At 38.6% G+C, this 20,758-nt stretch overlaps 1 protein-coding gene across 3 annotated transcripts; it reads right to left on the bottom strand.

The window, feature by feature from the left end:
- Positions 1-1,952: 1,952 nt before the first annotated feature.
- Positions 1,953-19,040, bottom strand: LOC134679439 (casein kinase II subunit beta). Of its 3 annotated transcripts, none has more exons than XM_063538347.1 (8): positions 18,904-19,040; positions 18,593-18,668; positions 18,409-18,511; positions 15,780-15,879; positions 15,271-15,362; positions 13,253-13,442; positions 12,692-12,789; positions 1,953-2,091 (listed from the first exon to the last, which is right to left on the bottom strand). In XM_063538347.1, exons 2-8 carry the CDS (start codon positions 18,662-18,664, stop codon positions 2,072-2,074), a joined length of 675 nt encoding a protein of 224 aa, XP_063394417.1. In that variant the 5' UTR covers positions 18,665-18,668; positions 18,904-19,040; the 3' UTR covers positions 1,953-2,071. The 3 variants fall into 3 exon arrangements, with proteins under 3 accessions (XP_063394417.1, XP_063394416.1, XP_063394415.1); XM_063538346.1 differs by having other exon boundaries at positions 1,957-2,094; positions 18,844-18,985; XM_063538345.1 differs by having other exon boundaries at positions 1,958-2,094.
- Between the last annotated feature and the right edge of the window lie 1,718 nt (positions 19,041-20,758).

The following is a 20,758-nucleotide window of genomic DNA, read 5'->3' on the forward strand; positions in this document are numbered from 1 at the left end:
TTATTGTTTTTTTTCCTCATACACATCACATTTCTTTAAAGGGCTTTACTGTAAAACTTTGTACGATACACGTGCGAATAGGCAATTCACAAGTCGTGTCGATTTAAAACACCCCCTTCGGTCGTGTTTTATAATTCGCCACTCGTTGCAAAATTCCTATTTTTCGCACTTGTACCGTAAATATGAGGTAAGTACATATTATAAAATGTATAAAGGTATATTTAGGTATACTGCAAAATTGCATTGAAATTGCAGCTGTGATCGTAAGTACTCAAGCTATGTGAAAAATATTTGTCAAATACGCTTTAGCTAGAGTTAGACCAAGAAAAGTCTGCAACGATTTTGACAGCACACGCGTGTGCTATTAAAATATTTTCACCACACCATCTCGGAAAGGCTTACTTTGCACTTCAAAAACTGATAGCAAAGTTTCATTTTATTTACATGTGAGGCAAAGTAATCAAATGAAAATTTTGAGTTATTTTCTTATGTTTAATGGTAGAGTTGACCTTTAAATGATGATTTTGAATGATAAATATTTAATAACATTAATTTGGATTTGATTCTGTTTGGTATTTTACATTTAATATTTGCTTCGGGTTGGTGTGGTGAAAATTTTTGTGTTTTACTCGGGGTCAAATTTTGTTTAACCCTAGTGCTTTGAAACCCTCGCAACGCTCTAGATTCCATTTTTCGAACCACGAGCGTAGCGAGTGGTTCAATTATGGAATCTTTCGCTTACTTGGGTATCAATATTAGCACGAGCGGTTAAACAACAACTTTGCCCCCTTGTAAAACAAATAACTATTGCAGACTTGTCTCGGTCTAACTCGAGTAGCATAGCATTCCGTTTCCTCTGGTTAAATGGCACCGACTTGACGCCATCGCACGACGAGAGACGCAGGGAGTCTTAGATACTTGTCTATCTAGTTATTTTAGAAACATTAAAGAAATAACCCAAAACTGCAGTGTAATGGTGTCACAGTATTTATCGATGCCGAATCGTCATTAGTTTTCACACTTCGATGTAGGATGCGATACAGGATCGCTTCGTCTTCATTTTTGTATTTAGTGTTCTTGGCGCTATATTAGGCACGCAACACTTAACCTTTTGGACGCCAATGACCGATATATCCGTACCGCAGGTTCAACGCCAAACACAGATTAATTGGTCACAGACCACAGAGCAACATAGACCCACGTGCATGTGCATAAAGTTCAATTTCAGTTTTGACACTTCGGCGCCCTTTTCGCGCCGCCATTGACTTGATTTAAAGTCAGTAGGTACATTTCGTGCCCCGCACGCCACGACTTGATATATTATACGGGTTGTTTATGTGCAATTTGGGGCGTGGCGTTGATGATACTTTATTACTTCATAGACGTGGCGGCGAAAAGGTTAAGCATTCATGCCCAGTACGGATATGATGGTCGTTCTTGTCTACGTGACAGCGTGATAAAACGGTGTCCGTCACATTCTATCCCACGGTGTTAATACGCCTGCACATTGCATAAATGGGATAACACCGGACACACAGAAAAAAAAACTTTATAAAACTTTACAATTTATTCATATTAAAATAAATATTTGTATTTTAATCTGTCAATATCATACATTAACTGGGAAAGTGTAGTCCACGAAATACGTTTAAGTGTAATCTAAGGAATTCTCAATACTGTTGCTTTGGATTTACATTACTAATTAACTATAAGGTAAGGTGGGGTAAGACGAACATAGTTTATTTAGCTCTGGGCAAGACAAACAGTAGTGTGACTGCAATAGTTATGGGCCACTACATAGTAATTGGCCACTCCTAACAAATCAGAAAGAAACAAGCCAAAAGAAACCTTATTGTTAAGAGTGGCCAATTACTATGTAGTGGCCAAGAACGGCAATAACTATAGCAGTCACCCTATGAGGTTTCCGTACAAGTGCTTGTCTTGTCCCGGTGAGTCTTACCCCACCTTACCTTAACTATTTTTACTCAACGCTGTTGTAAATAGGAAAATATGTAGTACAGTGCAGTGATTGCGGGTCAGCGTCGGGAATCTCCGCTTCATCTCGGTACAATCATTTTGGAATCTTCGAATCTGCTGAAAAAAAATCGCCGTTCAAATAGACATTTCACGTATATGGCACACCGAAGCGAGAAAAACTATGTAACACGTAACCCTTCGACTGTCAAAGACGTGAAAAGACGCGCGCGACTACAGCGCAATATACGCCTTCGGTCATTGCGACAAGGTTCACTATAACGCGCCGTACACGATTGGCGTGGAATTGAAAGAGTTAATGTCTCTATATTCTACAACAATTACTTGTGTCAAATATTTTTGAGCGTTTCGTTGTGCCATTTAAAGCAGGTGACTGGACACTTCAACAGATATTAGCCTACAGTCACAATCACTTGAGCTGTTAGCTATTCATACAAGGTTTACACGTCAACATCTTGTAATGGCCCGTGTAGTGTTAATGTTAGCAGGATAGTAATGTCATAACGGAATTTTCTGACAATGCGAAGACTTTAGGCGTTTTTGACTTATTCCTGCCAACGACGTCTATACACGCGCGCTGTTGCTTACCGAGGCAAATAACAGTGTCAATGTGTGAATCGCCTTAGGGCAGGGCCAAAAATGTCTACGTGCATTTAGACAAAAAAAGGTTAGGTAGGGTGACTGCTACAGTTATAGGCCACTACATAGTAACTGGCCACTCTATACAAATCAGGTAGAAACAAGCCAATAAAAACCTTATTGTGAAGAGTAGCCAATAACTACATATAGCAGTCACCCTATATAGCAACTAGCTCTTACAATGGCAGCGTAGGAATACGTGGTTAGAAGCGGATAGCAATAAAAAACCATCTACAGTTAAAATATTTATTGATTATCCGAACCGATACAACGGAACATACTCAACACAGCGCGACTACAATAGAACAATTAGCCTACTCGTAACGTATATAAAAATAAAAACTTACGTGTGCTAGTCTTAATTACATTTTCTTACTATCGCGTCTACTGGGGCCTCGGTATGAAACTGTTTTAATATCATCACTGAATAAAGCCGTGCCTACGTAATATACCACCCTTCACACTATTAAATGACATAACAAAGTGGAGACGTGTCATTAAAATCATAATACATATTTTCATAAAAACTTGACATTTAACACATTCACTGCCATGAACCCACCTAGTATGCGCTCGTGTGTGGTGGTAAGCGCCTACCATTAACCTTTTCAACGCCGTGTCACGCAAAATCTGTCACTAAGACGCCATCTCACCGAAGTGTCAAAACTAAAATTGAACTTTATGCGTATGCAAATAGGTCTATGTTGCTCTGTGGTCTGTGACGTATTAATCCGTCCGGTGCGGATCAGATATACCCGTCATTGGCGTCAAAAAGGTTAAAGCCCGCCGTTGGTAATGCAATGGTTGAATGCATTCCCATCAACGGAGTATAGGAAAAATGACATTTAACGAGTGCCAAGAAAAATTTGATTCACCCATAATTATGTTACAGTTATACGCGCTCCACTCATATTTCTACGTTATGTTATATAAGCGTCACGCGTGTTGTTAGCGACCACAATCACTCAATCAGACGTGAACGCACTTAAACACTCTTATGATGAATTTTTGTATGGGGGCAAAATTCAGCGAACTCGAAAGTATATAATTAAAACGGTGACATACCAGCCCGTCCCCATTTCTACAATACATTGGTTATTCTGATGTCTATATCTGCGCAATGCCGTACATATAACTTAGCACCTACGTACATTAAACTACCATATTGGGGTGCCATTCCAGAGTACGGTCAGCAGAAGCGACGAAGCGGGGTTCAAAAACATTTACATAATACGCGCTTGTTCCCTTAATAACAAAGTTATGTGTAGATCATTTTGACAACTTCATGATCCCCCGCTTAGGCACGTCCGTTGCTGACTATACTTATTGGCAACTTCAAACTCAACTAAACTTTTCGGGTAAATGCTGATAATGCAAAGTATGTTTTTTTAGCCGCTAAGATGGGATGGAAACGATATATTTTACAGCAATACACGTAGTCCGCACACGAAGACCGAGGTTTTTCGCATCGATATCATACCTAACTCCCAGGTCCTACTCAAGTCTAAATTCCTCGACAATTCGCCCGCGAATTGCACTAACGATCCTGGGGCAGATTTTTATTATTATGTCGTATTTATTTCGTTAGATTTCAGCTGATTTGAAGAGCTTTCTTATTTTGAACAGAACAAATACGAAATCAAAACTTGACCCGTGAAGAGTGTTAATTTTCTGTTGAGTTATGAAAATACTCTTATCGCAACTCAGAGGAAGATTTTTTAGGGCACTTCTCTATTCTTTTCTACACGTGTACAGAATAGAGAACTATGCCTATCTATCCACATAATTTTGTCGAAACATGGTGAAAAAAAATAAAAATCAACCCAAAATGAAATTGTTAAATATTCTAACAAGAAAGCCGCTTACAACTAGCCTACCAGCGTCTAAACTACGTCTGCGTACAAAATATTCAAAAATATACATGAACGAATCTACTACGGCTCTCTACATAGGGTGCTATAATTATTGCCCACTACATAGTAATTGGTCTTTTCATAGTAAGGCTGAAAAATAGAAGCCAATTTAGAAGCTAATTATAGTTCGTTTTTTTTTAGCATTAGAAAGAACTTGCAAGAAGGTAAGCGATCGTGACATGTCTTTTAATTGAAAAACGCTTTATAAAAATATAAAACTATTACTTATGAAAGCAGAAGAATATAAATGATCGTATTAGATTCATAATTGTTACATATTTGCCGTAACTTATTTTTAAAATGTGTTTTTCAATTAAATGACACATCAAGATTGTTTACCTAATTTCTAATGCTAAAAAAAACGAAGTATAGAAGTCTTATTGTGGCGGTTCAGTCTTATTAAGTTATAAGAGTGGCCAATTACTATAGCAGTAACCCTATATGTCGGATGTATCTAAATAAAATACGTTCCTAGTATTGTTATTGCTTAAATGTTACGCCCTTTGGCCCAGTTTCTAAGGCAGAGTAGCAACTAGCTGGATTTCTCTTTTAGGTAATAATGTGCCAGACACATAAATGACATAATTATATCTAAGCTGTATATATTAACCCTTTAAACCGTCACGCCTATTATACCCAACCGACTATTAATATTACAAGCGACCCGCCCCGGCTTCGCACGGGTTACACAAAACGTTAACAAATTATACACCTAAACCTTCGTCGTGAATCAATCTATTGATAGGTGAAAACCGCATGAAAATCCGTTCGGTAGTTTTTGAGTTTATCGCGAACATACATACACACAGACAGACACGGCGGGGGACTTTGTTTTATAAGGTATAGTGAATCTCTACTAGTGATATAAACCTTCCTGGAATACATGAAGGTTGATATTAAACTGTAACCGTGCACTTCTGATGTGGTCTTCCGTCATGTACAGTCGACGTCAAAGATATGTTTACAATTTTCGCCTTATTATAAAGGAGTAAGGTGCAAAAATGTAAACATATCTTTGACGTCGACTGTACCTATTGGCTCCTCTACACGATGGCCCAGCGCCGGCCACTCCAAGGGACGCATTTATGCGTTAGAGGAAGCAAGTGATATTGCTATCTCATTCTACCGCATGGCTGCGTCCCTTGGAGTGGCCGGCGCTGGCCCATCGTGTAGAGGAGCCATATAGTTGTACACGCCAGCGCCAAGAGCACATTTAGGGCAAGAATACCGTAACGCGACTCGCCGTTTTCGAGAGAGAATTTTTTGGACACGTTCGTATTTGTCATGCTACTGCAGTCAACCTCAGTACTTTTTCTACCGAGACTGACTGAAATAGCAAGACACGTTCGTAAGTTTCCGTGAAAATACGATGGATAATAATTATGCACTACATCTGAAGGTACAGTCAAGGAATTTAAATTCCGACCCATTTCGTACTTTGTCACAGTGACAACCGTATGAGGTCTCTAGCGGCTTTCATATTGATTGTCACTGTGACAAAGTACGAAATGGGTCGGAATTTAAATTCCTTGACTGTACTTATACTCGTAAATTGTGAGATAATTTAACACGCACCATTGCTTATTGATAAGTTAATAAACTAACCAATTAACTAACTTAGGCCCACTTGCACCATCCCACTAACCCAGGGTTAAGCGGTTAAATCGTTAACCAGGTGTCAAATTGTATGGGTAACCATGGCAACTCCAGGTTTTACCGGTTAACCCCGGGTTAGTGGGATGGTGCAAGTGGGCCATAGTTAACTTTATAATCAGAGATTATTCTAGGTAAAATGTGTCTGTTCTAGTACTATTATATAGGCATATGTAGATAGGCATATTTACATACTATAGAGTAGAGTAATATTGGTGTTTCTTTCCTATAGTGTGGCATTATTATCCATTATCTTATACATAGATAAATCGGCATAAATATGATAAATTTTAAAGGATGGTTTACTAATAATGTAGGTACGTCAACGTCAAAACACGGATTTCAACTTAATTCTCTATCACGTCCAAAATTTTACCTTATACCATAATTAACTAAAAACGATACATAAGAAAATGTTTAATTATTATTATTTCAACAACTACACAAACGCGATTAAAACGTATTATTTTTTAAATCAATTATCACAAAAAAGGCCCGTTGCTAGGAATCTTAGTAACACGTTTCTCAAAATTTCAATTCCCGAGGGTGCCAGGATTTGATGGCTCCTCTACACGATGGGTCAACGCCGGCCACTCCAAGGGACGCAGCCATGCGGTAGAATGAGATATCAATATCACTTGCTTCCTCTAACGCATAAATGCGTCCCTTGGAGTGGCCGGCGTTGGCCCATCGTGTAGAGGAGCCATGAGGGTGTAGGTACCGTGGCACTTCAGTGTTCGCGGTAGATACACTGCCTGTGCCAACGTAGTTTGCAAACGGAGGAACCAAGTTGACTGCAGTGTCTGCTGTTTCTTTTATCGATAATTTTAATTGTCCGAGATGGCTCTTTCGATTTGACGTTAGCGCCATCTAGTTTATACTGATCAAAACTATGTTATTCAACTATGTATGTATGTCCATTATATTTTTTATCTATCGATACCAACGTAACACAACGACTCGAGCCACGTATAATCTAACGTACCCTAGGTATTTACTTTCAAACATTTAATTCTAGCCATTTAAATTACCAGTAACGTTTTATTAGACAAGTGCTTTGTTGTCAAATGTTAGGCCAAACATAGCAATTATTATTCATGCAACAGAATAGTTAGCTATAAAATTACATTATTATTGGAATGGGTGTAACAGGAGGAGACAGTGGGGTACAGTACAGTTGATCACGGGACACAGTGAAACTCTTTCAATAACTTGTATTAATTGTACCATCTTCCACATGTTAAGTGATTATTCGAAAACCTCTTTTTTTACTACTCTTGACTTTCAAAAACTTGGCTAGTATGTATTGGAGTATTAATTAAATTAAGAATTAATTTAATTGTTTAAGTAAGTAAGTAAGTAAATACTCTTTATTGCACCACAAAGAAAAATAAAATAACAGATTTACAGTGTAAATAATGGTAGCAACAGGCGGTCTTATCGCTGTAAGCGATCTCTTCCAGACAACCTTGGGGTAGCAGGATATAAAGAATAGAAAACTTTTAAAAACAGGTAGTGCACGAAATAAGTTACAGGAATAAGAAGATTACACATTCGGTCATATACAATTATATAAATATGTACCAATAGGTACAAACAAATAGTTTAATATATATAACATACATATACATATATATAAACACATACAAAAATACAAACACAATATATATATATATATATAATATATACACAGGGGCACATTAAGGAAGAGATAAGTAATGATTCTTTAGAAGGTTTTTAAAGCTTTGGAGAGTTTTAGCACACCTAATGTCTAACGGCAGACTGTTCCACAGACGAACAGCTCGAAACGTAAAGGAGTCATTATAAAATTTCGTAGAAGGAGGGGGAACAAGTTGATATTTCCGTGAAGGCCTGACGGAGGACAATAAATAGGCATTATTTACACAGTATGTATCAATATTATAAAACTAATAAAAGATCCTAAAATAGTTTTCGATCGAGAAAACTTAATTATGCATTGTCTAATAAAACGTAAAATAACTTTAGAGACAATTAGTCAATAAAGACTGTTAAGCTTAACGACACACACAGGCGACACGTGTCGCCAGACATGTCGACTATGTCGCGCCACTTCACCCGACGTCGCAGGCGACACATATCGTGGGACATTCTGTCGTGCTTATATTAAGAGCAGTTGAAATGTCATATCAATTATACTTTGTACTTGTACGATATGTTCTACAATTGAAAGAGATTTCAAAATGAGTTACTGCTCTTATTATAAGATAAGCACGGCAGCTTTTGTCCCCTAGTATATCCCCGACTTTATACAGAGATTATCCTCGAAACTGGTATAGATGGTGTGAAGAGTGTATGATAGTGATACTTTGACAATATTAAAGTGACGACATGTACAGCTCTCGAAATTGAGTTAGATGCGAATGAAGATGATGATTGAGGAATGAACGAAATCATACTCGCAAAATAGTATGATGATAATTCGAAACATGTCTATTAAACCTACACAATGAGGGTTACAACTTCGTACGGATATATAACGTCTTTATATTTCACGTGTCTCCGACTGAAACGAACACAATACTAAATTGTGTTCTTCCGCCCCAGTGTAACACTCGGTCAAATACGAAGCGAATCTATGACGGATGAACTGTGTAACTGGGTCAAAATTATTTTCTTTGTCTTGTTATTTGTCCCTAAAATATTGGACGGAGTGGAGCTTTTTGTATGGGATAGTAATTAGTTTTTATTTTTTCTCAAGAGAATTATAAATTATAATCTACAGCTAGAAAGAAATGCAATAGCACTCAACTTTTTTAAATTTATTAGATAAAAGACAAAAATAGAAGCGTGACAGAGTGGTCAGAAACAAGACAACGAAAATAATTTTGACCCAAATATGTCTTTTTCTGATAGATACAGAATATGATGTATAACTTGTATGTATTCAGGATAGTACCTTCGTTTAACTAATCGAACATTGTTATAAGATTGTTCATATTCATTCCCGTGCTCTAGGTGTGCCTGGTACAGTCAACTGTAAATATATGCGTGCCAACTTATTCAAAAATATGTCCCATAGTTCTTTATTCGCTGACCTTAGAGATATGAGACATATTTTTGAGATGATTTGTGCACCCATATTTTTACAGTTGACTGTACAATGTTACAGTGATAACAAAAATGGAAAATAGCAGCCACTAAAGCCGTAAGCATATTAACAGCGTTCAAACACTAAGGGTTAAGGTACTCAACCTTTAACTAAATATAAGTCAGTATTTTAGTATTCGGAATCGGCGTGTGATAGCCGCCTAAGATTCTACGGAAAATTCGAATGAAAATGATGCTGTGAACACTAAAGTTTACATAGAAGTATCCTGCACAGGATTCTATCTTTTATTTACAACCTTACCACTTAATGCAGACGGTTTTCTAGTAGAGAGCACACTCTAGGTTGAAATCTAATTTACTTACTCAAGTCACAACTTCTCATCAACCATCTGTGCCCGGCGGGGACTAAGGGAATACACCCTTTGTCCCCGCCGGGCACAGACTGGAATAGATGCTATCATATAAATCATTCCCATCTGTCCCCGCCTCATGTGTGGCAACGGTCACGTGGGCCCCAAATGGGAATATACTAACCATCTGAGTAAAGCGGTAGTCTAAGGAGCAACACATACACGCACACCATTAAACAAAGGGACACAAACAGTTAACATGTTAAATGGACTTAAACAACACCCCACACCATGTATGGAAATGGAAATAAAACACATATTATTAATAAATATACATGAAATTTTATTGCATATTATACATTAATTAAAAGGTTAAAACTTAAGTATTGTTTTGCATACGTAGTGTGCGGTGTTCGTCATATTAAACACGACTGAGAGAGACGAACATACAAATGTCAATGTAATTCGATCGTGTGTACCGAGCATTACTGCACCGTTCTAAGGTAATAGCATGTGAACAATTTACCCTCATGCATGTACTTTATATTAAAACGAAATATTTTTATTCCAATGTTTGTTGCCGTTACTAATGCATTTCCGTTATTAAAACATCAATAATAAATATAAAGAAAAAAAAATTGCCCGCGAAAAGCTAGTGAGCGAAACGCAAGGCTATTAGTCGAAACGTCACGGGACGTAACTAGTTTAGGGTTGCCATAAGTGTGGGGGCTCAGACCGGGACATTTAAAGAAAACCGGCCAAGTGCGAGTCGGACTCGCCTTCCAAGGGTTCCGTACATTGCACAATTTTCAACAATGTATATTTTGATGTGAAACGTGAGTGAAATGTTTAAAAAAGACCCGTAAGATCAAAAACTAAGTAACAAGTCCGACGGATGCTTGACTGCATATTTCTAATAGGTTTTTCTGTCATCTATAGGTAAGGAACAATTTAGTGTTTTTTTTTAATTTTAGTAGTTTCGGAGATAAAGAGGGGAAGTGGTAATTTTTGTCTATTTACTTAAATTACTTCTAAACTATTAATCTTAAAATTATTAATAAAATATATTTGAGATTCCCACAGCTCTATCACTTGATATATAACACCATATAGTTTGCAAAACTTTGTTTATTAACTGTCTCATTTACTCCCCAATAAGTACCCCCTATGTTTAAAATTCATTTTATTTACGTTACATGTCCGTCTTCGGGTTATAGATTGACATAATATATGTGTACCAAATTTCAACTTAACTGTCACAAACAATGTAGGTACCTAAATGAAAACGCGAGCGAAGCGAGCGCGAAATTTTTTCGAGATAATAGTAGGTAGATTTTTAGGATTTCGTACTTCAAAAGGAAAAAAACGATATAGGATCACTTTGTTGACCGTCCGGCCGTCTGTCTGTCTCAATGCCCCCTACTAAATAACTATGATTTATAAACCGGGACAATTAGCTTATGGGCCGGGACACCGGGACATCATGCTTCAAACCAGGACATGTCCCGGCGTACCGGGACGTATGGCAACCCTAAACTAGTTTCAACAAATTCTTAATAGTGGTAACACACTATCGCACCGCACCAAGGTCATTGTGCGACGCACCCATGACCTTGGTGCGGTGCGATAGCGTGTTACGGCCTTACGACCAACCAAGAGTGATAGAGATGGCATTATGACCTGCCTCACCACGAAGCAGCAAACATCAGTTGCGTTCACACGCTTAGACGTCATCAGTTCTGTCGAATTCGCGCCAAAAATGATGAGGGTGCCAACCGCGCTCAAAAATTTTAAATATTTTTTTATAATATTATGGCAAGGTTTATGAAAATATTTTTATTATTTCCGGTCTTAAAACGAAAATAATGATTTAAAACATACAACATAAGTCTTGCATGAGGCTAATTTTAATTGTCTATTATCCAGTTAACAATATTTCTTTAGGACGGTGTCTGAGCGTACATTGGTTGACATTATACACTAGGATGACAGCTAATGTACAACGCCGCCTGGGCGCACTGGCCGACTGATCCCGCGCTTGTAGCACAGTCGCCATCTAATATATCACCAACGTAATGGCTCCTCTACACGATGGGCCAACGCCGGCCACTCCAAGGGACGCAGCCATGAGATAGCAATATCACTTGCTCCCTCTAACGCATAAATGCGTCCCTTGGAGTGGCCGGCGTTGGCCCATCGTGTAGAGGAGCTATAACAGGATGCTCAACTATCTGTAGCATCTTAGAATTAGGATGTTTCAACTCTTAGCAACACTTATGGTGAATGTAATATAATATGTGTATGCACTGAAAATTAAAACCATTTACTATGAGACCGACCCTAAATCACAAAAAAAATTGGCAGTTTCATACATTTTGGTCTTGGTCTCAGAATTATTTCTATATTATTGCTATTTTTTTCATGAATTCAGGGTAGGTCGTTCAGTAGATATATACATTCACGTCGCCTAGAAAGGGCGTCACCAGACCACCAAATATTACATACAATGTATGCCTTTCCTCTCCTTATAGTTAGGCCTGCGGCGATATCAACTTGCCCGCCCTTGGTCTATCGGCTGGCGATGCTCCAGCTACTACAAATTAATACTTCCGGCGCCTATTTTTTTAAATCGACAATTATCTCGTAATAATGGCAATTTCCTATATATTTCTGGAACGGTAGGTAAGTTTACTTGTTGAACCAACAATTCACAAAGTCATAGATATGTGTACATGTTTTACATTGAACCACTAAAATAAAGTGCAAAATTGTATACTTATTTAAGACTTTGACTGAAAGGTTTAGCATGGCTTTCGTCGTCGCCCGCGACTAAGTTCTTGAAGGAGTTGCGCGCGACAACGCAATTCATGCTAAGCGGTCAGATGGCAATTGTCGGCGAGGTTTCGTCGTTCGATATATGAGATGGCGGCAGCACAGCCCCGCAAGCGGGGCTCCGTCGACCAATCAGCCCAGCCCAATGCTCAGTGTAGGGTCGTCAACGGACAGTGCGCCTGAGAGCGCGCGGGAGCGCGGCGCGCCCCTAGCGTTTACCGTTGTTGTAGGAGAGGCAGCGCAGCGGCGCCTTGAAGTTGGCCGCCGCTTGCTGCTGGATCTGGTAGGCGAGCGGGTGGATTTTGAAGCCGTATAGTCTGCAATACAAACAAGCTTATAGACCCGCTGTCTCATACCTAGATAACTCATACAATGTAATACATAAATTAATAGTAGTCTCTAGAATAAGCTGCCGTATCTTAGAAAATCACAGCGTAACTTCTTTACCAACTGAGATAAGTGGACGATATTTAACAGCCTTCTTCTTAAAAAGTTTGAGTCTCAATCAAGGCTCGTTGTAGACCAGATGCAAAAACATATAATTCATAAAACACGATAAAACAAATGGCTCGAAAAGTTAGAAGACCATTTTATATCTTCCATAAATCGCAGGATGGTCGTCACCGATTTTAACTTAAACGCTCACGTGTGGTGACCTCGATCGTCTTATGTGATCCGTCAAGCAGTTGAGGTGGTCTGTGGGATAGCCATGTGTATGACTCAAAATTAAGACTGTGTCTGATCTGTACAAGAATAGACGTGTGAGAGATATTAGCTAACCTCGGCACGAACTGCACTGTGGCCCGCTTGGGCCGGTACTCGGGGTGCACCATGAACACCATGTGCGGGAAGCCGGTGCCGAAGTACGCGCCGTCCGTGTGGTGGTGGCGCGACGACTTGGGCGTGTACACGTCCATGCACTTCGGGCAGTACACCTTCACCATCGCCTCGCCGGGTACGTCCGACAAACCTGCTCGCAAAGGTTACATTAAGAACCAAGCATTGATAAGCATACTCCGAGGTTTAAGGGTGCGGGAATGTTGTAACACCAAACAATAGGTCGAAACAGAACCTATTTTAACATTTCTAAGCACATTTGGACCTAGCTACCTATTTTTAACTTACAGTTTGGTAACTATGTATGATTTACTTACATACCTAAATAATGTAAATGTGAGGAACTCTCTACCAGAAACTGTTGTTAGTGCACCGTCGGTCAACACTTTCAAAAATAAAATGGATCCACATTTTAGAACTTTTTAAAGTGCAAAATAAAATACAAGTGCTTCGATATACACGCATCAGCTCTAAGAGCTGCTAGTGTATCAAATAAAATAATAATAATACCTACATCCACTTTTGTATAATGCAATTTAATTTTATACTTATTATCATCTAAATCTAAAGTATCTAAACTATCTAAAGTATACCAATACGTGTTAGAAAAGAAGACAATAATAAACTTCAAAACATGTAAGTAGAAATTATCGAAGTCTATTATGTGCTAATGATTAATCTATTGACCTGTGATTACATGTTTTATAGACATGTGCAAAGTCTAGCCACTACCTAAAATTGTATGTTGTCCATGTACTATACATACAAACTGTACTTCTAATATATAGCCATATAATTATTTTTTGCATGTATTAATATATATAATTGCAAGCATAACGCTACCAGGCGTGTCTAACTCCGCGATTTCGTCGCTTTGTTACAGGTAGCTAAAAGTGCATCCGTTTGGCCCCAATTTTGGGGTTTGCCATAAGCCGCGCGTGGCGCTGTCGCCACCTAGCGGCCATATCTGTGCTGATCGTAACAGACGCGTTTTGTTAGAGAGTGAGTCTTCTGTACTTAGTACTATTAAGTGTTACTAAGTGTTACTAAAGTATGAAATAGGTGTTTGCAAAAACAACTAAAATTTAATTATTTTCTTTAAATGAGCGAGGGAGCTGCCTACTCGTCACTAGAAAATGCTTTCTGAAAAAAAAATCGAAATCTGTGCTCATCACATGAAAAAGTAATATTACCGGGTACTCTGAATCTCCAACATCATTTAATTTTTTTTTCACTAACATTAACTTGTGACCCAAATTATAAGGAAATAAGTGAGTATTTCAGTCAATAATAATATGGGAAAGGCATATGTTATAATAAAATCTTTCTCCCCTCAGGTTGGTTGTAGACTGGCATTTTGCTTATTCAAAAAGTTATATCGTATTGTTGTCGAACATAGTAGCTCTCTACAATGTCCCCATTGTTGAGTTCAGAACTATATTTCGCAGAAATTCTTTAGGTAAAGTTAAAGAATACATACACAATAGAATCGTTCAAGTCTGGACGAGAGTTACGTTACCGCGTTGAGAAATCGCGTTTGTTTCTATGAAAATATAAAAGCATAAATTGACAATAACCACGGCCTGTTCAGTAATTTAATGTCTCTCCGTGTCTGCCGTGCAGACTGGCTTAAGTAAGCACAGACGAACCTGATGGTTTGACATCTTTTGTCTAATGTCAACTTATTCTACATTTGTTTATGATATGTTTACACTTTTGCACCTTTGTAATAAGGCGAAAAATGTAAACATATCTTTGTAGTCGACTGTAATAGATTTCAATGTCCAAATTATCAATTTATCTACCCAAAAAATTCATTTGCCGAAGATTCATTCGAAAACCATTTTTTGAACAAATTGTTTCTTGCGATTTTATATGCTTACCTACATAATTTAATAATTTCCAATTTTTTTATTCTTTGTTATTCTCAAATTTATAGTTAGATACATGATAATACTTACCAAGCGGCAGCATAGGGTGAGTCTCACAGTAAACTCTGGGACAGTGTCCAAAGTCCCCGGCTTGGAATTTTTCTAACATCTGACCAATACCTCTGTTGACAATACAACATATTATCTGCATGGTTCACACGCGAATATAAAAAAAAATCAAAACAGGAATTACATATACAATAGAAGAAAAGACGAAATAGGTGTGCAAAGTGCAACATAAGAATATTTGTAAAAAGAGGTAAACATTTTATTAGTGTTTTGATTAATTATATTAAATTACATTAAATATATTTTTGACAATTATCAGTACATGATAAGCACCTTAGGATAAAATTATAGTGCCTTGGCCGAGCACATATACACTGGCCATTTCTGTGCGAGGAAACTGCCTCGCACGTAGGCCTGCTCTGTGTGGACTCGGCTATTGAGTATTTTATTATTATCCATATAAATTGAGACAATGGATGGAATCAGCACACAAAATTAACATAGAACAAGGCAATAGATATAGCACTAACCTGTTGGTCAATATGTAGCGGGCGTGTATCAGTCCATACAGTATCTCAGAAGCCTGCTCCACGAGGTCAGACTGGTTGGGATTATCATCCAAGTCATCATCTGTACAACCAAGCATCAATGTTACTTAATATCAACTAACATTAGTCAATTGTGTTGTGAATAAAGCCACAGTTCAGTCAGGGGTAGGAAACAAGAGCTTCTAGGCATTCTCAGCTCCATTCAGCTGCTCCAAGCAATTACTAGGGTTGGCACAACTTAACATCTGTATTAGGGCTCGCGGTCGTGTCAGGGTTTCGGGTACCCGTTGCCGAGCCCCGTTCTCGTGCTACACGAAACCGGATTTGTGGCCCGTTCGGAACGGGTAATTAGGATCCGTGTAAGTAAGATCCGTGTACCCGTGTTACCCGTGTGTCCGGATCCACGGATATTAATTACACACGGGTCCCACCCGTTCTCGACGTAAAGTGACGATGACGATCGATCGCGTTCTTTATAAGAGCGAAGAATTCTTGTATATTCTATTTCTATTTTTCGGGCATCTCTCGGAAATGGCCCTAACGATTCCGATGATATTTGCTATACTTTGGGGGGGTTTCAGGGGCAAAAAATCGATCTAGTTTTTGTGTTTTTATACTTTTTATATGAAAAGTTTATAACGAATGACAACAAGTAGGTATGACTAAATGAAAACAGCTGAACTAAGATTAGAAACGGTCAACGTTTCTTAGTGGCAAACTAACATCTTAATGACTGAGTACTTGTGATGTGAGTTCAAAAGCTGCCCCCTCCAAAATAACTGAAAAAATCCAATTTTTGTTTGTAAAATAACAGCTACTTCTTTAACTTTCCAAACAAAAGGTATGCCGGAATTGCCGGGTAAAATACCGGTGTCAAAATTGCCTCGGCTATTTTATTGCATGTGCCGCCCGCAAACCATTATTATCTTAATGTACACGTGAATTTCTATGAACTTAGTACGAAATAAAAAGTATCTAAGTGGGAATGTGAGAAAAAACTAGTAGCTTAATATTCATTATAAACCTACATGCTCATTACAGTCATTACTGAATAATTTTTACAAGCAGTAACATCAATAGGTGTCTCATTTAATTTAATCCGACTAAATTGCATTTCGGCAACACCTCCATATTTCACAAAATAAATCAAGACATTATCCAACCTATATAATCTTGACGTATATTATACCAAAGACGCCTGTACCTAATATAAACCGACCAAGTAACGAATTAGCTATACCATCTTATTTAACAAACAAATTTATGACGTTTTGCAACACGACACGAAGGGTGGTGGAAGGGTTCCATCTGTCCAATCTCAGTCCAATGTGTATTTGGGTCTCACATTTTGCTTAATGAGAGAGTGAGACGCAATGCATATTGGACAAAGATCTTAAGTTGAATACCACCTCTTAAAGTCGGTCCATAAAAAGTCTGCAGCGGATTTGATAGCCCATGCAGTGCAAGTGTCATTTATATGTCATAATTTCATAGAAGTTTGACGTTTAATGGTAACATTCCATTTCTAACCGCAGCTGCACTACCGGTACTGAACGCGTCGCTGTCATTGTCAATTTCCATAGTAAAATTGACAGTAGTGCAGCTGTCGTTGGAAATGGAATGTTACCCTAAAATAACACTTTCAGTGTGTGGGCTATCAAATCCGTAGCAGACTTTTTATGGACCGACTTGGTCTGACTCTAAATATTTCTTTAAATTCTAACTGGCCGGGGGAGACGGTCCGCCGGCGCCGTGTATTCAATACCCGAACAGAGCCGAAATCCGCGGATCCGGAGCCGAGTGTAGATCCGTAGCCGAATGCACTACACGGGAACGGGTCTTGACGGATTCGTGTAATTCGTAGGCTTAGCACCGCCGGGGCTAAGACCACAGATAAAATAATGACTTGAATTTTGACAACCCTAAATAGCCGAAAGTGATAGTGCCATACATTCTTTATTATCCGTGCCACAGTTCAGTCTTCACCTTCAATCTTGAGGTTGTGAATTTAACATAGAATTTTTGAGTCAGTCAGACCAAGCTAACTCTGCATGGCATTTGCTAAGACAAAGTATTATTATTGTGGTGTTGTGGGCCTTTGAGTGTCGCATCGACCAGCATTGATCTATTGTGACGGCCCTTTAAAGTTCATTACTAATGCCCGTTGCATCCAGAAAGTTCCAGATTCTTTGGGCCGTAATGTTCTGTACCTCTACAATACAAGACAAAGTATGAGACATTGCCAGACAAAAAAATTCAATGGTACTCCAACAGCCATACAATATCTGTAGGTGCTTGCTAGCCGGGTTGGTAGGGCCATATAATGAATAACACAGTAGTGTACACCTAGTGCCCACTAGACGGGTTCCTGGCAATAGTTGACACAAAAAATAAAATGACAACATCATGCCCTTGTAATGATGACCACATGATGACAATCTTCTAGAAAATTACAGTGTAATTAAATTGATAAAAAAAGGGCTAATTGCAGTGTGCTCATGTTTTTGAGTATATTTTTGAAATTGATACAAAAACTTCACATTTAGAAATCACATTACACTCAAAGATAATAAAATTACAGCATGTAGGCAAAAATAAATATGTGACTTACCAGGCTCAAGGTCCAAGATCATATCCAGGGCTTGTCTATAGTGCGGCACTTGTTCGTTCAACCCCGTCAGATTAAATTTATCATTAATATAATCCTCGTCCACCTAAAATAGAACATAACGATCAATAAGGACATTATCTTCGTGCATTGATGCACTCTGTTTTCTATGTTCCGATTTACTCACCTCGCAAAAGAATTCGTTTCCCCGCAGCCCGCAGAACCATGAAATCCATGATACCTCCTCCGAGCTACTCATTTTCCTGGAACACACAAATATTCACTACTCTCGGTTGTCACAGTTTCTTGCATACAAAACCAACGCCTGACTGGCCACACTTCATCAAATTCGCATTCCTAAGATTGCAACGAGGACTTGAACTATTTGACGCTAATTTCAAGTTTAATTTATAACGCAGTGTTTCTGGCAGGACTTACTTGGTCGTATTTGGCGGTTTATAACGTGTTAAACAGGGAATTAAAGCCGAGAAACCTCACCTTTTGGTACCTTGATTAGCCACGCTTGACGATCTCCTCAGAGGGAGACAATTTCATTCATTCACTATTTCGTGTAGTGATGCGGATATCCAGCTTTGTCTATGGTCGTTCACAGACAAAGTAGGAAGGACACTAAAAGCCATAACAGACTACCGCATCGCACCGCGACCTTGGTGAGCTACACACATAAGTGAGAGCGAGAAAGAGATATCTCTTATTTACCACATGTCCATTTTTTTTGTCCAATGTGTATTTTGTCTCACATTTTGCTTTAGAAGCCCAATCCTCGTGCGCGTTTCGCAGTTCAGCGAAATCGACTCCACACTCGTGTTCGCTCTTCGTGCCGCGATTCACGCACGAGTGTGGAGCGGGCTAGAGACCACCGAGTATTATACAGGGTGTTTGGTACATCGTTTGCCAATAAAAACGGCAGATAGGTTGAGTCATTTGCTATCTCTTCTCAGGCCTAGAAATTTTAATTTGGCGCACATTTTTTTTTTCACTTATATGCCAGTTTTTCGTAAATTTCAAATTTTTACTTGCGTAGTAGTAAAAAAGCCATGGCCAATTTTGTTTTTCTAGGCATGATAAGATAGCAAATGACTCAACCTATATGCCTTTTTGATTTGGCAAACGATGTACCAAACATCCTGTATACTTTGCTAGAGACGCAATGACATTGGACCAAGATATTGGACACCCAAAGCCAAATACATTACGATACATGTGCGAAAAGTAAAAAATTGAAACACGACCGAAGGGAGTGTTTTAAATCGACACGAGTTGCGAATTACCTTTTAACACGAGTATTATACAACGTTTTACAGTACATATGGCCCTTTAAATTTTTGAAATAGGCACGTAGAGATCGTCCTCAAACCCGCCCTAGGGCGGTAAAGTAGCACCATATGTGACGTTATCTATGAAAAGGGACCTTATTGTCGATGGCGCTTACGCCATTATTAACGATGTTCCGATATAAATACAATGCCGCGTGACGCTGTGCGGCGTAAGCGCCATCGACAATAAGGTCCCTTTTCATAGATAATGCCCCATATGTGTTTAGTACAATACGATACAAGTGACAAAAGTAGGTAATTCGCAACGAGTGGCGATAAATTGAAACACAATCGAAGGCAGTGCTTTAAATCGACACGAGTTGCGAATTAACTTTTCGCACGTGTATTGTACAACGTTTTACAGTACATAATGGCCCTTTATATTTTTACTTAGGCACGTATCTAATAATATGGATGTTCTGTAAAATATTATCTGCCCCAAATTTTACCTAATTTTTTAAATAGTAGTGTTTAATTTTGTGACATGGAATCTTAATTTTTATACCTTTAAACGAGTAATTCTTGTATATTTATAATATTTCGGGGATCTTCGGATACGGTTCTAGCGATTTCGATTAAATTTGCTATATGGGGTATTACGGTGCCGAAACATCTATCTGGCTTGGTCTTGTGTCTGGGAAAACGCGCATTTATTAGTTTTTATGTTTTAGTACTTAATAGTGCTATTTAGAGGTCCGAGCCTCTGCTTGACCCACCTTGAGATTACGATCGGCTTTTCCCCAAGTAAATCGTTCTACAAACTCCCTATAACCTACTTACAGCCACCTTAAGTGGCAACACTGGCGTGACGTCACTACCGGAACAGGCACCAACGCGAGCCGGCTAGCTGCTTGGTCAGTACGCTTTGACTTTTCCCCCAAGTAACGACGTGTGTTCGTTCGCAAAGCGAATATAAAAGTGAACTATCTACGTTTAGTTCTACAAGTGTAAGACTAAGGTAAGTCTATTTCCCTTTCTTTTAGCAACCTACGAGTTAATTTTATTGATGCTCCGGA

Source organism: Cydia fagiglandana, chromosome Z (assembly GCF_963556715.1).
Source record: "Cydia fagiglandana chromosome Z, ilCydFagi1.1, whole genome shotgun sequence".
Classification (NCBI taxonomy): Eukaryota; Metazoa; Arthropoda; class Insecta; order Lepidoptera; family Tortricidae; genus Cydia; species Cydia fagiglandana.